Genomic DNA, 16,143 nt, shown 5'->3' on the forward strand with positions numbered 1-16,143 from the left:
AAATCTAAACCGAAAAAAAATAACGCGCATAAAGTGCTAAAAACTGATTTAATATTTATCTCTTTTGTAAGTGACCATTGTATAAATGGGATAATGGCCTTCGAAATGTGCATTGTCAGAAATTAACGCACTTCGCATATACTTTGCGTCAGGCGGTTCAGGCTTCCACAACGTGCATTCATTTCGGATAAAGCACACTTCGTCGGTCATTATCCCTTACCTAAATGATGCCCAATGTAATCTAGTATCTTCTCCTGCCTCTGCAAAGCAGCATCTTACAAATGATTAACATTTAAAATGATACATTGCATCTCCTCCACTCTCAATATCTCTAGGTTTTTTTTTCCTGTTATTTATTCATGTGAATGAAAGTTCTAATTATTACACTTTAGAGTTTAGCTTGTCAGTTCTGTCAACAGCAGGCCTTGGGCAGTTGGGTTAATTATCACGTTCTAATAAAATAAAACCGTAGGCATCTTTAGGCTTTGAAGGAATTTTAATTAAAAAGAAAAACTGATGTTTAGTATTTTTTTTTAGCACTTCATGCGTTCCTTGCTTGAGTGCAGGTCCCCATTTTTTGCTTTAAATTAAATTCCTCTGTGGTCTGAAGGTTAGCAGAATATTTGTCCTACTTTCTTTTTTACAGGAAGCCCTCCGGACCAACCACTGCCAGCTGCACATTGCTTCCCTTTAAAAAAAAAAACATATGGCTGTGACAGCAGTTATTTCTTTCAAAGGGAGATTTAAGAAGCTTGAGGGCTATCACTTCCCCACAAACCAAACTGGAAGCTTCAACAAAGCTGAAGTTCACTTATTTGAAATGCACTGACTCTACAATAGTAGAGCTGCAAACCAAAAAAGGTAAATAAAGATTCATTGCAATTTGAGGATAGAGAAATGTCCTAAAAAATTCTGTTTTTTAAATGCAATTATGTAAAATTCTGAAATCAAAGCATGCAGCAGCTGTGCAAATGTTTAAGGATTTTTGTATGGACTCTTCTTCATGCAGGTTGATTCAATCAAAGCAGTAAATATTGAAAAAAAAGCAGGCAACTGCACTTGGTTTATCTTTTATTGAAGATGTTTCTCGTCTTCTCCAAGAGGTTTTCTCAATTCTGAAATTTAGTGGTAAGAGTGCTGGTTTATATGCTCCCAGGAAGAAGGCCTTTAAGACCTGACACTTCATTCTATTGGTTTGGAGATTAATAGGCCAACAAAAAGTCTGGGTGGTTTCGGGTGGGGTGATTGGGGGCAGTAGTCGGCATTGCACAGCCTGGTCTGTTCCTCTGGGTAAAACCGGCTGATGTATCAAGAGATGGTTGTAAGTGTATGGATGACTGTACCTACGGCAGCCCTGAAGTGCAAATGACACCAACAGATCACACAAAGCAGATGAAAACAAAAATTAAGTTAAATCAAAATGAAATTTTAAAAAATAAAACACAATAAAAACCCGTAATTATTGATTAAATGATGACATTTCGCTTTTGACATTTTGTTGTTTCAAATGCATCTTCAATGTCCGCATACTAACAAAAGTTTTTCAATTAGTACGGAGTATGTCCAGTAGGGCTTCATACGAAATAACTTTTAGTTTTAATTGTTGTGATCTTAATTATGTTTTTGCATTGAGTGATTTGTTGGTGTGATTTGCATTTCGGAGCCACTGTATGTTCCTCAGTGCGCCATGTCTGTTGAGGGAAAGTTTGTCTTTTTGAACAAAAGTTGTTTCTTTTCTTCTCACTCAAACCATCCTTTCTCTGCTGGCTAAGATACAGACATCACTGTCGTCAGACCAGTGGTTTGTGTTTTCCAGGTGGATGTGGATCTGTTCAAACAACTCAGAGCAGCAGCTTCCTCATGCATGTAGGTCCAATGATATTGAGCTCAAAGGTAAAAGTTGTTGATTATGTTTCTTGACTTTCTGTGAAGCATTTGCTCTAGCTCCTTCTCACTCACATCGCCAATAACTGCATGCAAAGCCGAGCTCATTACTTTTAGACTCCCACTTATGGGACCCCAACAGTTGTGTAAAGCTGTGGTATATTACATTGCATTTTCCAGAACACAATCACTTTTCACAGCAATATAATGCATAATTTGACACACTAAAATCCATACGTCAAATTGAGAGTGGACTAGAACGGCCCAAGAGAAATTACAAGATGGGAATTTACATAATCAGAAAACACAGCTGAATGTTAAACACTGAATAAATGTGCCAAAAGGCAGTTTTGTCAACCAAACCACAAGGACATGCAAAATTAAGTCAGAAAAAAACAACTCTATTTGCCACGTGCAACAACCAGGGATTACTCCAAGTACCAGTGGTAAAGAGGTGATCAAAGATTGCATGGGACATGTGCTTGATCTTGCACAGGAAGACATCCAGTACATTTGTCTCAGTGGCTTAAGGATAGGGGATAGGGGTAAGACATTGGTGATGGAGTGGGATCACAACGGAGCACTGTAACCTTGCCTGAAGCTTGCGGTTGCATGTGACAGACAGGGTATCATGCTCAGAAACCCTCCTTGAAAGGCTCCTGTTGCTGCTGTTCCAGGGATTAAACCAGCCTCATAATGGCCTGTGGGATTTGTGGCACTGCTGGGTGACAGCCGTCAAATTGGGTGGGAGGCAGAGACAAATTGCAACTCCAACGCTGTGCTCAATCTATACAGTTGCCAATCAAAGATGAAGATCTATTGACCATGAAGAAATAAAAGAGATAAGCCAAATAAAGACTTGCCTAAGTGACAGGTGCTGAAGAGCACTGGTGTGTAAAAAAAAACATGCTTCGATGATGGTTGTGTGGAGTTTGTGTAAATAATCCCTTAAGTGCTAAAATCCCAAGCCCACACCTCTCCTACAACTGCATCTGCTCTTGTTTTGGGGATTTGCAAGATTATTTTTCCACGGGAACTACTTTACATCCTCAACAGCTACTCAATACAGGATCCACTGTTGCCATAGCAATATCTGGGCAGGGGGGAAAATGGAGAGAAACAGAGAGAGAGAGAAAGGAGGAAGAAAAAGTATTCACAGTTGACAGGGAAATAACGGGTTTCATTATATTCAGCCAGCTGATTCTCTCCATCACCAATGACAGGGCGGTGGCAGGCACCGTGAAAGAGCTTGTGTTTGTGTTTGAGCGGTAATAAATTACTGCTGGGGTCAGGGCCGCGCGGGCCGCGCGCACTGATTAAATGAGACCAAACTTATATCCCCCTGACATCTCCCAGCCTCCTCCTCTGGAATCTGGAGGTGCAGAGACAAATCCCATAATCCAAATTAAGCATCATCTCCTATTTTTGCCTCCAACACCACTGGCTGTTTACATAGCTAAAGCCCTCATTCGCTTCCCATGTTCAGTTCAAAGTATGGTTAATCTGCACATACTGAGAATAAAAGTGAAATCATAGAAAACTTTGGGGGGGGACACTGGAAAAGAAAATGAAATAATTGCATTGCCTGAGCAGACCACAAGCTCAGCGTCAGCACTGAGTTTTGCTTTAGATGTTAGACGTTGGCCGTCTCACGGTCAGCTTTGCAGGATGTTGTGGGAGGTAGAAAATGCAGCTGCTGCTATGGGTTTTTGCACCTGTTTCCTCCAAACAGATGAAATATCAGACCAAACAGTGCAATGGAGCAAAGGAACTTTCTCCAACTAAATTCATGAGAGAGAACAAATGGACTGGCATGAAAATACACCTCAACACCATTTTCAGAGATACACAAAAGTTAAATAAATTCATTGAATTCTTTTAATGTTAGCTAAGAATATTTTCTTTCAGCTGCTCCCTAAAGTCAACGAGTGATTTTAGACAGGGACTAAATAGCAGAAGTCCTTCCTGACTCAACCAAACTGTGAATAAATCTGATCTTGAACCAGCAACTTCCTGGCTTGAAGTCCAGTGCTAAATTCACCTATTTACAGAATGTTCCAGAGGTGCAATCCAGATTTTTTTTTTTCAAATCATCCATCCATCCATTTTCTGCTTTTCCGCTAAATCCCTTTCGTGGTCACGGGGTCTACTTTTGTGTGACGGTGGGTTACACCTTGGACAGGTCGCCAGTCTGTCTCAGGGCCACACTCACAGTCACACCTAGAGACACTTCAGAGTAACCATTCAACCTATGAAGCGTGTTTTTAGACTATGGGAGGAAGCAGCAGTGCCTGGAGAAAACCCAAACAAGCACAAGGAGAACATCCAAACTCCTTTCATATTACCATACACGTCATAATTTAAACTTAGACTTTTTCAAATATAGAAAAAAAAAATATACAGAATCTGAATTTGGAAGATATTATTAGATTTGATTTAATTTAGATGTGTTGCAGCACAGGGGTGTTAGCAACTCCCATAGCACAAGGAACGGGAATGTCTCATGTCCGGATGCATTAACCTCCTATGACGTATGAAGACAGCACTGACCGCATAGAATTCTTCGCATGGCCCTCCTGCTGAATACCCAGTTCATGAATTGTGAATGGACAGCAGAAAGCTGACATGCTCTTCAATGCTGTGACTGCTGCTGTTTCAGGGAGAGCTGTGCGGCGGCAGCCCAGGGGGATTTGGTATGGAAACAAACTAGCATTAGTACAAACACCTTTTGCAGCCCATGTCTCTGAGATGCTGACTGAGGAGGGCTACATTAAGAAATTTAAACTAAGATTCAATCTATGGCAATTTTTCAGTGGAAGCTTGTCGGAAGTCTGTCTTTAGTATATTTGCATATCTTGTTTTTTATATTTTGTTAAAATCTTAACTTTAAGATTATATTTGTTTCAATGCAACATACTTTTTTAAACAGTTTTTGCTGCATTTTTGGCCTTTGTTCAGATTTGTTTCAGAAGAAACGAAGACTTTTCCACACATGAGGGAGCAGCTTATTGCCAATTTGAAAGTCCAAGTTCTAGCAAAATGACCTGAAATCCTCCCTGCACTATTTTACAGATGTAAAGCAAAAGGAGGAAAAGACAGGTTTGAATCTCTGATCTGGAAAACGTTAGATCCCTGGCTTCGACAAAAATCCAGCAGCAGTTGCTTCTTCAAAAATTTTGCTAACACCATTTCTTTTAGTCAATTTGGAGCAAAGGAATGATAAATCTCCCATAACAGTTCTCACAATCTTTTAAAAGTCGTTTACCTTTGATTTGCAATAATATTTATTCATAGAGTATTCTTCTCTAAAAATATTTCTCTATCCGCCTTGAGTGGCTACAAAAAAATTTGTGGAAACGACCTTACATTTCCTCTAAAGTTGTGTTGACTTAATTTCCACTTGTAATAGAGACTAAATGATTTTTTTATTATCAGTGGACAAGTCATGTCAAAGCAGTCTTCATTGCTTTGACATATTCTACATCCCTCTGACCCTGGAGACCCCTGTCAGTGATGTCAGCTTAACTAAAGTGACATTTGCTGCAGCACCTGTGCCAATCACTACACTGCACTGTCAAAGAAGAACCTCCAGAAGCCAAGACATCCAGATGAGGTTGGGATTTAAACCTTTGTCAAGAGGATTTTGCATGAAAATGAAGGAATTAAAAGTTTTACATTAAACTTTAGGCTAACCTGACATGACTTTCCTGTTTGTTTTTTTCAATTCAATTCAATTAAATTCAATTTTATTTGTATAGCCCAAAATCACAACAACAGTCGTCTCGATGGGCTTCGAAGTAAAACATGAAATCAAAAGGATCACGAATACAAAGAGTTCAATAGAAAAATACTAAAATGAACTAACAAACTGACTAAGCTATACTGGCATCCCTGCCCTTAGACCCCCCTTCGCGGTAAGGAAAAACTCCCAAAAAAACGGATTCCGGAAAAAACGAAGAAACCTCAGGGGTGCCCACATAAAGGAGGGATCCTCCCCCAGGACGGACAGGTGATTTACCAGAAATCTTAGAGAAGAATTAACTTATCAAAATCTACAACTACATATATAAAAGTCCAGCAGACGAGCTTCATCCAGCCGTGGTTGTGGGGACAGTCAAAGGCGCGAGTCGAGCCAGAGACAGGAACCACAGCCAGGTGTAGGAGCAGGAGCAGAGACGAGGTACTCGGTCAGGTACAGAGCAGAGACCCTAAGCTAACCCATCCATCCATCCATCTTCCTCCACTTATCCGGGACCGGGTCGCGGGGGCAGCAGTCTAAGCAGATATGCCCAGCCGAGAGACGTAGTCGCAATTATTGATTACGTAGACGTAGTCTCTCCAGCGTGTCCTGGGTCTTCCCCGGGGCCTCCGCCCAGTGGGACATGCCCGGAACACCTTTCCAGTGAGGCGTCCAGGAGGCATCCGGACTAGATGCCCGAGCCACCTCAACTGGCTCCTTTTGATGTGGAGGAGAAGCTAACCTTATGGTTGTAATGTTAATCAAGTAAACATGGTCTAGATGCCCACATTCAAGAACACCACGACTGTACTAACATGTTTCCTCCCTCCTTTTACATCTGACTTCCATCAGATTAGAACTTATCTTCATGGAAGAACCAATAAGCCAATCCTCGGCGTACTCAGACCATGATAGGTCAAGGGAGAAACAGGGGTTGTGGACTGCCCTGGATGGTTGTCTTCACATTTATCAGAATAAGTCAAATTTGTATTACATTGGCAGTTATGGATTTCACAGAGAATTCTCAAGTGTAATATATATTTATACACTCAACAAATTCGTTATTGGCCATAAAAGTATTTATTTTCAGGAAAAAAAAAAGTATACCAGGTAGCGGTGAATGCAGTTTAATTTTTACAAACAGAAATACAACAGTGAAGGTTTCATAAGCCTCAGCCTCAACAGCCTCATGAACAGAACTTGCTCCATGGCTTTGTCAATCTGCTAAATCAGGAGGTTGACAAATATTCAAGTTTTCTGTTGTCACTGATTCAGCAACTTTTATGTAAACAATGTAACATGCAGCTTTATTTATTCTATGCTTGGTTTTTAAATGTGCATAAATGTCTTCTTAATGTCTGACATAGGAATCTTGATGGGATTACAATGCAAATCTATTCATCCTCTAGAATCTACGAGTATCAGTAAAATATCTGCAGCCACAATGTTGAAAAACCTTGTCATCATACTTCTCTCTAGGTTGCTCCACTTTTATAATTGGTTTTTGTTCAAATCTTAACATTAAGCTGGAAGGTTCAGATCACTGCAAGTTTACCTCCAGCCAGATATCTACTTCCAAAAGATCTTGATTTTTCTATGGGACTCTTTGAAGTCTAGAGATCCAAATGTCAGACACTTGACAGGGAAATAAAATAAAAAAAAGGCAAAAACTTTAGCGGCTCTTCTCCAAGACACTTAAATTATGACTTCTGTCTAAAAATGCTTTTTCTGATCTTGCCAAAAACCTTTTAAGTGAATTTCAAAACTAAAAAAGAACTGGAAACGTTTGAATGTGCTGCGATAACTTTATCTTTTTAACTACATCAATACCCCACAATGGTTTTAACAAATTGAGACAAACAATAGAAAAAATGCATTTGAAATGTAAAAGCCAATCTTAAAACAATAAGCTTAATTTTACCTTTATCATTGCTCTTTGTTCAAACAGTAACATATTTGCTGGAATGTCATGATTTCTGCTCATTTGGAGTGACTGCTAGCACACCATCAGTTTGACCCCACTCCACCTCCACCCCATTTGCCCCCGAGCCCTTGACTACACAATCCACTCCAAAGTGCTTTCTGCTCCAATCAAAACAGTGTCACTTTAAATATCATCTGAAGCTTCGCCACCGTTGCCCAGCAGGGGTGAATCCAGCCTCTGAGGCCTCACACTGTGCATTCAAGCTTTAGTGGAAATTCCAGGCTTATACACCTCAAACAAAGGCAGCGGCCATCAAGATCTCACTCACCTAGTTTAGACACAAATGGAAAGAAAAGCTACGCCAAAAAAAAAAAAAAAAAAAAGGTAACGGTGAGCCTATCAAAGCCTCAGATACCTTTAATTAATGGACGTCAACTGATCACTCTTTTGCAAATTAATATTTTTTATGAAGCCAGCACGTCAGAGAAATATGAGGAATGATTTCCGGCTCATGTGTCGCTTCTCTTATAAGCCTCCGTCATGTTGGTTGACTTGCAATTACAGGTTATGTTCTCTCCTGAATTAAATAACAGTTTAAGTTTTTAATTCTCACAAAAAAAATAAAAAATAAACAAGAACATGAAGTGATCTGCTTCCACTGGACTCATTATTGAACAACACACAGCTGGATCCTTTATTAAGGGAAGAAGAGGTGTCAATCTTTGTGTTGCTGGATTAAGCAAACACTCCTGCCAAACAAAAAAGTCTGTATATTAAGTTTTAATATATAAACAGCTCACATTCACTTTTAAAAAGTGCAACTTGTGTGAAGAAAGACAATTGACTGACAGCGTACTGATAAACATGAGCTGGATGCAACATCCATACAAGAAAAGTCCAGGATGAACAAAAGTTTGTCTGAAGCGACACTTTCTCAGGTCTAAAGGGCATAGGACAACCAGAATGTCCTTTTCGAAGATCAATAACGTTGTTTTGTTGGAACTCATTCCAGAAATTTATTTCAATCCAACAGCGTCGCCTGATTTACAGTCCTGTCATGAATTTAACATTTAGGTAGACGTAGCACTTTTTGAAGCAGGTTGGTGGCCCAGAGGAGGCAGAGGCCTGTTCAAATCAATGAAATTCAATAGCTCTGACAGGGTGTTGCTGTTCTCCCTGGTCAACAACAAGCACACAGAAACAGAGGTGAAACATCTCGATTATTGAGCCAGTTTTGTACTTAGCTGACCTGTCGAATTATTGTCGCAAAGCTCCTAACCTCAATATTCTTTATTTAGTACAGGGATCAAACGCTTAAAGCAGTTTTCACTTTATTTACTATTCAGTCATTAGCATTTGGGGAGCCAGGGCTTCAGTTAACCCTGGTGCTATCTTAGATGACCCCACCCTTACATTGACATGTTCTCCCTACCATGACAAAGGTGGATAAAGATGGAAAGATTTCATGTAATCCATGGACACCAGTGAAGATCACAAATCATTGAAGAAAAAAGGTTCAGCGTACTGTCTAGTGGGGTCTAGATGACCCAACTCCCAACGTTAAAGAGCCTAGGATAGCACAAGGATTAATATTGAAATGTTAAAATAAACAAACATTGAGAAGTTGACAATTTTTTACTTTAAAGCAGTAAACTCTATTGCAGAAAATCTTCAGTCTTTATGTTTTACATTTAATCTCTCATTCATATTGGTATGTATAATAATTTCAACACATTTTATTGGTGAATGGCATTTCAAACATGTTTTAGATTCATTTTCATTAGCAACGATCATCATTGTAAAGCTATCATTAGATGTGTTACTGAAAATATGGTTTTCCATCATCTTGCATGTTATTTCTGATTAAATGTTTGATGAGTGGTAACAAATGCGCTTTGATTGCAGCCTGGTGTTTCAGATAATTGTTTATGTCGTTGTACTTTAAAAGAAAGAAAAGAAAAACAAAATTAGGAAACGGTTATGATTTTAAACTACCACGTTAGGATCCTTCTCTCACACGCTTCCCTTGTGAACCAGAACAGGATATTCTAAATCTGTAAGCGCTAATTGACTCCAACTACTTGAAATTTAAACCGTGAAAGAAAAAGCATGCAGCAATTATTGTAGAAATTATGTCACTCTACAATTAAATCATATTAAAGCAAGCTCTAATTTACCCAGATTAATAATCAACAAAAATATTGTGTGGCAGAAAGAAGTCACCCCCCCTGACTGTGCACCAGCGTTCCACAGAAGAACTCACAAAGAGGCGGAGAACAAGCAGAGATGCTAAACTTTTATTGGAATCAATGGATGTCAAATTTATTCTTATTGAAGTTGAATTTTAGCAGAATCAAACCCAAAAAAAACAAAATAAAAAATGTCACAAACAAAGAGTGATTTTGCAGTTGAGGCCTCAGCGTTTGTGCATCTCAGTCATCCTCTTCCCATCTGCTCAGTTGTCTGCCTCCCCTCTAGTTCTGGCCTTGGAGGGCTTCTGCCATGAAAAGCTTCCCGAGGTTCTGCGAGGTGAATTCCTTCACATTCTGGCAGTAGTTATTAATTTGCCCTGTTGGAGAATCGCCACACAAAGACACACACAGAAACATGAGTATATATATACATACACATCCATATATGTGCAGCTGTACACATTGAAACAAGCGGAGGTGGAAGGAGAAAAAAAACAGCAGCAGCAAAACACTGAATTAGCGGGAAGCGGAGTAAACAGCAAGATCGGAACGTTGCAGAAGGTGGAGACGAACAGCGGGAAACGGCAGGCAAAGGGGCGGTGGAGTTGGAGATTGAGTCAATAAACTTTAAATTAATGTAATTTCAAGATAATGGCAGAGATAATTGCAAAACAGAACCTGAGCTCCAGTGAGGGAAGCAGAGGCGGCTGATGGGATTTGGGGAGGGGAGAAGGGGGGAGGGGGTGTTTCGGGGGTTGATGACAGAAGCTGGAAGTGTGCAGACATTGTGTGCGCGTACCTGCAATAAGCAGCGAGTCCATGCGTGGAGGCGGCTGAGGGGGCTTGAACAATTTGCTCATGTCCTCCTCAGGCAGCGGGGCCTCTCCTCGGCTCTGTCGCTGGGCGTTCTCCTGCTGCCGCCTCTGGAGGTACTGCAGGGAACAACCCGGAAAAGGTTGGCATTAGTGGAGTAAATACGGGACAGGAGAGAACAGGCCCAGACAAATAACACGGAGAGTGGAGGATGAGTAGACCAGACAGAATAAGATTGTAATAAAAAGACTAACAATGACACGAGACAGTGGGCGTAATAAAAAAGAAGTTGAATAAAGTTGGAGGCAAGGAAGGCAGGAGCAGGAAAATGCAAAGCAGAGAGCTTGTAGTTAAGAGAAATGCAGAGAACACAAAGTAAAGAAGTGAGATGTAGAGATGAAAGCAGATATGGGGTAGACTGGGAGAGGAGTTCTGAGTGTGAGCGGGAAGGATGTGTGGTGGGCTGAGAGTCGGTAAATCAGGGAGGTGCCATGTCTCTGGAGATCCTTGTTAATTTGGCAAGATGGAGGAGAGGCTGACATATTCTGGTTCAAGCAAGGATGCGGCACATAAGGAGCTGGTGTGGGAGCAAGTTCAGAGCACTCATTCAAACCCCGCATTGTGCATCAGTATAAGACACCAACAAGAAGAAGAGAAAATAAAGGTGTTTAATGTGTTTTTTTTCTGTCATGTACAGTCACAGCATGTCTGCACAAAACCAGAATGATAATGTGTGAAACCTCTGAGCTTGTTTCTCACTCGACATCCAAAATTATTGGCATAAAATGTACAAAGAAATAAAAAAGTTACACTTTGGAAGTTAAAGTCAAAGTTAAGTGAAGGTGCATTCCTAGCCAAAGTATCTAAGTCAGCAGAGCAGAGGCAGTGTTCCTCCATTTCACCCTACCTTCCCATTTAAAGTGCTTCATCTCATTCAAACTGCATTCAAACTTTTTCCAACCACAAACTCTAAACCCTACCGTTAAACTTCACATGCAGTTTATGATTTATATTTGAGACTAAGGTCTCCATAAAAGATCATATTTCAACAAAAAACTTTCTTAGCAGGTTGCCCCGTTTAACAAGATGAAAGAGGTCTTTAGTGTTCATCATAGACACACTTTTGCAAAGAGAGACAGAATGTAATATAGAAATAACCCAGGCAATCACATTGTTTGATTTATAAAAAAACTTATTTGTATTACGGTGCAGAAAAATAATTATTTGGTAAATAAAAAATGTTCACTTCAATACTCTAATGCAACCCTGGTTGTCCACGTCACACGTTTCCTGTAGGTCTTCACCAGATTTGCTGTTTTGGTCAATTCTTCCATGCAGATCTTCACAAAAAAATGTTGATAACCAAACACAGACTTTCAACTCCCTCAGATCCTCTAATGGATTAAAGTTCAGAGACTAGTTGGGTCACTCAGGAGCCTTGAAATGCTTTTTACGTGGCCACTCCTTTGTTGCCTGGGCAATATTTTGGATCGTTGTTGAGCTTTAGCCCGAAATCTCAAAATACATGGGTATATTCATCCTTTCCTTAATAAAGATCAGTCGTCCCTTCCCCTTGCAGAAAGACAGCCCCAAAGCATGATGTTTCCACCCCCATGCTTCACAGTGGAGGGACTCTTTGATCTTCTAACTCAACATTCTTTCCCCTCCAATCTGGGTGAGTGACGTTTATACCAAGGAGATCGATTTTGGCATCAACTGATCACATGACATTCTCCAAATCCTCCTCTAGATGCTCCAGATGGTTTCTGGAAAACCTGAGTAGATACTGGTTTAAGCAGAGAGATCTTTGGAGCACTGCAGCATTTTAATGACATCAGGTGTTTGTTACTGTGGTCCCAACTCTCTTTAGGTCATTGGCCAGTTTCCCCCTGAAGTTCTGGACTGTTTGCTCACCGATCTTAAGATCATTTGTACCCCACCAGGTGAGATCTTGCATGGAGCTCCAGTTAGAGGTAGATTGTCAGTGACTTTGCATTTCTGTCATTTTCTAATTACGGTATTGCTCCAAAAAGTTGGTCTCTTCTCATCAAGCTGCTTAGTTAATGTGGATTGGTTCATTCAAGTCTTGTTTAGGTGAACAATTGTGTCGCTGGTGTCTTTTGACAGCTCTTTGGTCTTGGTCATGGTGGAGAAGTTGTTTAAGGGTGTGGACAGACGCCTTTTATTCAGATAACCAGTTCGAACCGGTGACATTAATGCAGGTAACAAGTGGAAAACAGAAGATCTTAAAGAAGAAGAAACAGATCTGTGATGGACAGAAGTATTTTGTGTTTGTTTGAGGAAAACACTTTCTTTCCGTCCTATTACACAAATAAACAATGTGTTTTCCTTGAGTCTTTTTTTTACATTCCATCTCTCACAGCAGATTTGTGTGTCTATGGCCGCATTTATGCTGCATGGTTCAAGTGACCCAAGTCCGATTTTTTTCCTCTCATGTGGCACAGATCGGATATGACCGGTGAACGTGTAAGCAGAAAAAAAAGGGCATGGACTCCAATTTTCTCAGATCGGATACAGGCCTCATTCATATGTGGAAATTAATCGGAAACATGCATTTGCGTGTGCCATGTAAGCAGACAAATCGGATATTCCCCAGTAAATGTGAGTCGTACGTCATTGCCTCCTGAAAGGTAACACCTCCGTGTTACCTTTCAGCCTCAGGCTTTGTTATTTCTGGGACACCGGCTCTGGAACAGGCTAGAAGCTGTTTGTTTCTTTGCTTGGATCAAACTGTACAGCACATCATCTGCAAACACTTCCTCGTTCAAAACTCAGCGGGAGCACAAAAGCCGGCCGAATAGCCCTTCTTTTTCCTCTCCCGTGCATCCCCTCAGGAGCGACCAAGGCAACGCCTCCTTCCGTAGCTGCCTTGCCTCCATGACAATCGCAGTCATACAAAAGTCAGAAGGAGGTCAGCGGAAGGCGGAAATGCTCCTCAGAACGTCTACGTTTGAAAGTTTCAGCATTGTATAGTGTGAATGCAAAAATCGGATATGGGTCACTTTTAAAAGATGATGTAAGCAGGTCGGCAAAAAAATCGTTTATAGTCAGAAAATCCGATTTGGGCATCAAGACAGGCAGCCTAAGTTGAACATTTCAGACCTCTCTCATCTTTTTAGGTGGGACAAAGATCGTGCAAAACTATCTCACTGTAACCTTCTATATTGAACACTGGAACTTGGTATGTTTTTTGTCATTACATAAAAGTTTAAGGATCGTCATGGATCAGACACAAATAGTCACCCGAACTGGACAAGGATCATTATAAGCTAATAGGAGCATGCATCTAAAGATGAAAGCAGCTGGACCTACTCTCATGAAAGGATGGACATTATCTAATAGATTAGATACAGCTGACAGTACATGTAATTCCCTTTTTTTGTGAACTTACTGTGGAACTGTGCATATAATGTGTTCTTTATGCACAGATTTTCAAGCTTTGTTATTCCCTTTTATTTACAATTCGTTGGTTCTCATGGGAACATTTTTACTATCTGCATGGTAATTGATAGTATCATGTCGCTTGTTGCACTGGCGTTTTACTGAAACCATCTTCATCTCAGATTAGTTCTAATTATCCATTGGACCCCTCTGGCTCAGTTCTTTCTTTTAAAAAAAGAAGAAGGAGGAAAAAAAATCAATTTCCGTGCTTTTCTGTTTTCACACTGCGCCTTCAACAGCCTTTTCATCAAACCATTAATGTGCCCTCCACTCATTCTCTGACCTTCCTTTTGTCACACCAACCCAGACAACATGTGAGTTTTTACTGAGGATGCTTTCCCTCCTTTCTAAACAAAAGCAACATTTTTTTTTCTTTTAGCAAAAACATTTCTGAATATATCTAAATGCAAAGACCTGTGCAACATCAAATTATAATAAGGAATGGTTTCAAGTTTGTTTACCAATTCCCCAGCAAAAGATATTATGAATTAATGCCATCCATGAATATCTTATGAGGAGGAAGTATCTTGTTCAACACAGATTTAGTCATTTGTTTTTCCTCATTTCAACACAGAAAAAAAGACAATCGATTTAAGTTTTGCCAAAAAACTGTATACATAATGAGTATAATATAAATTTAAAAAAGACACAAAAGGACCTTGGGCAAGCTGTAGTGGACTTTGTTAATCCCAATAAATATGCTAGTACAGTAATAACTTTGTATATTTTTTTTTAAATATGTATGTCCCACACTGATGACTAAGACTCCACGTATATGTAACGTAATCTCTCTTGACTGGGGATTGTGTCTGGAAATTTGCTAAATTCCAGAGCTCTCTAAAAGAAAAATGGGATCCTCAATAGCTTTTTGCAACTTTCTATGATGATTAATAAGGTTCCATTTGTCCTGGAAGCAGCAGGGTCAATAGCACAAGATTACCAGGGGCACGCACTGTAGATGTCTGAAAGGTTTAATAGAGGCTCACTTTCTTTTTCTCAGTGTGCACAATTTGTTCATGATGGAGAATTGTGTGAAACATGAAAAAAGCTGACGCCATTAAAGGGGTTCTGTATACCGTGTGTGTGTGTACGTGTGTGTGTGTTGGGGGTAAGGCTTGGAGGCTGTGATGATGAGAAGCTCAGCACAGAGAGGATGATGGATCATAATGGTCTGAAAATGTGGGTGCATGGCCTGGGGATGATACATATGTAGGTGTGTATTTTCGTTTTTTTCCCCTTGCATATGGAGTGCTGCGTATGCTGATGTATGGTGCTTTTTTCCCCTGTTTGCTGCATATGAGCCTGGCTCTGCCTTTGTCCACTTTTAGATGAAATGATGATGATGACTCAGTCTGAGCACCAAGAATACTTCAGATATTTCCTCTCTTTGGCCAATTTTTAGCAAATGATGCAACTATTGAAACGTAGGTGTGTGTTTGGACATCAGACACCTTGTGCTGTTTGTGTCTCCATTTCTTCCTGGTGTTTCCTGACGCTTCCAGCTAAGGGTGTAGATTCTGTAAGAAGCTCTCTTCGTGTGTGTGGAAATGTTTTCTTCTGGTATTTTTGGTGTTTCTAAGCATGTCGCTGGTGTGCGTCTTTGAATAGTTGCACTTGAAATGAACCTGTGAATCCATGACTGTTTTGCCTGCATTTAGCTGTGATGCAGCTGCATTTCTTGTTAGCAAAGAAATATAACTCAAGACTTGAGCTCTTGTGCATCTGGTTTTTGTGCATGTGTCCTAAAGTATTTCTATGTCTCAACCTGTTTTTCTTCACTTTAAGTATGAAGTATGTTTCTTAGCTGAAAAATAAACTGCATCGGTTAAAAAATTGGTACATTTAGCTAATTTGGGGTAGAAATACATCAGTAACCTTACTGCAGTAAAAAAAAAAGTCACTTAAATGATAGATATTATAGGTTCAATATAGGTTTAATATCAGTCACCTGTGTCTTTTCTCGCTCACACTGGTGGTTTTGGTTTCGGGGATTTACTCGTTTCCGAGAAGTTCTCATTTTTGAGTTAATGTAGTTTCTATTGTTAAATCCTGCAGCAATTTCACTGCAGAGGATTTTCAACTCTGAAAAGCTGTCCCTGTTAGCCTGAGGTTTCACCTTTAGCCAGTCC

General features: G+C 40.1%; 1 protein-coding gene across 1 annotated transcript in view; it reads right to left on the bottom strand.

Annotated features, from left to right (window-relative positions):
• Positions 1-9,822: 9,822 nt before the first annotated feature.
• LOC101163927 (eukaryotic translation initiation factor 3 subunit H) overlaps positions 9,823-16,143 on the bottom strand; it is a 56,698-nt gene continuing 50,377 nt past the window's right edge. Inside the window, exons 7-8 of the mRNA XM_004077766.5 lie at positions 10,539-10,671; positions 9,823-10,116 (exon numbers count right to left, since the gene is read on the bottom strand). Coding sequence (XP_004077814.4) covers positions 10,022-10,116; positions 10,539-10,671 — 228 coding nt within the window. The 3' untranslated portion in view covers positions 9,823-10,021. The remainder of the gene's footprint in view (positions 10,117-10,538; positions 10,672-16,143) is intronic.

The sequence above is a fragment of the Oryzias latipes genome, chromosome 16 (assembly GCF_053564925.1).
Source record: "Oryzias latipes strain Hd-rR chromosome 16, Olatipes_Hd-rR_3.1".
Lineage (NCBI taxonomy): Eukaryota > Metazoa > Chordata > Actinopteri > Beloniformes > Adrianichthyidae > Oryzias > Oryzias latipes.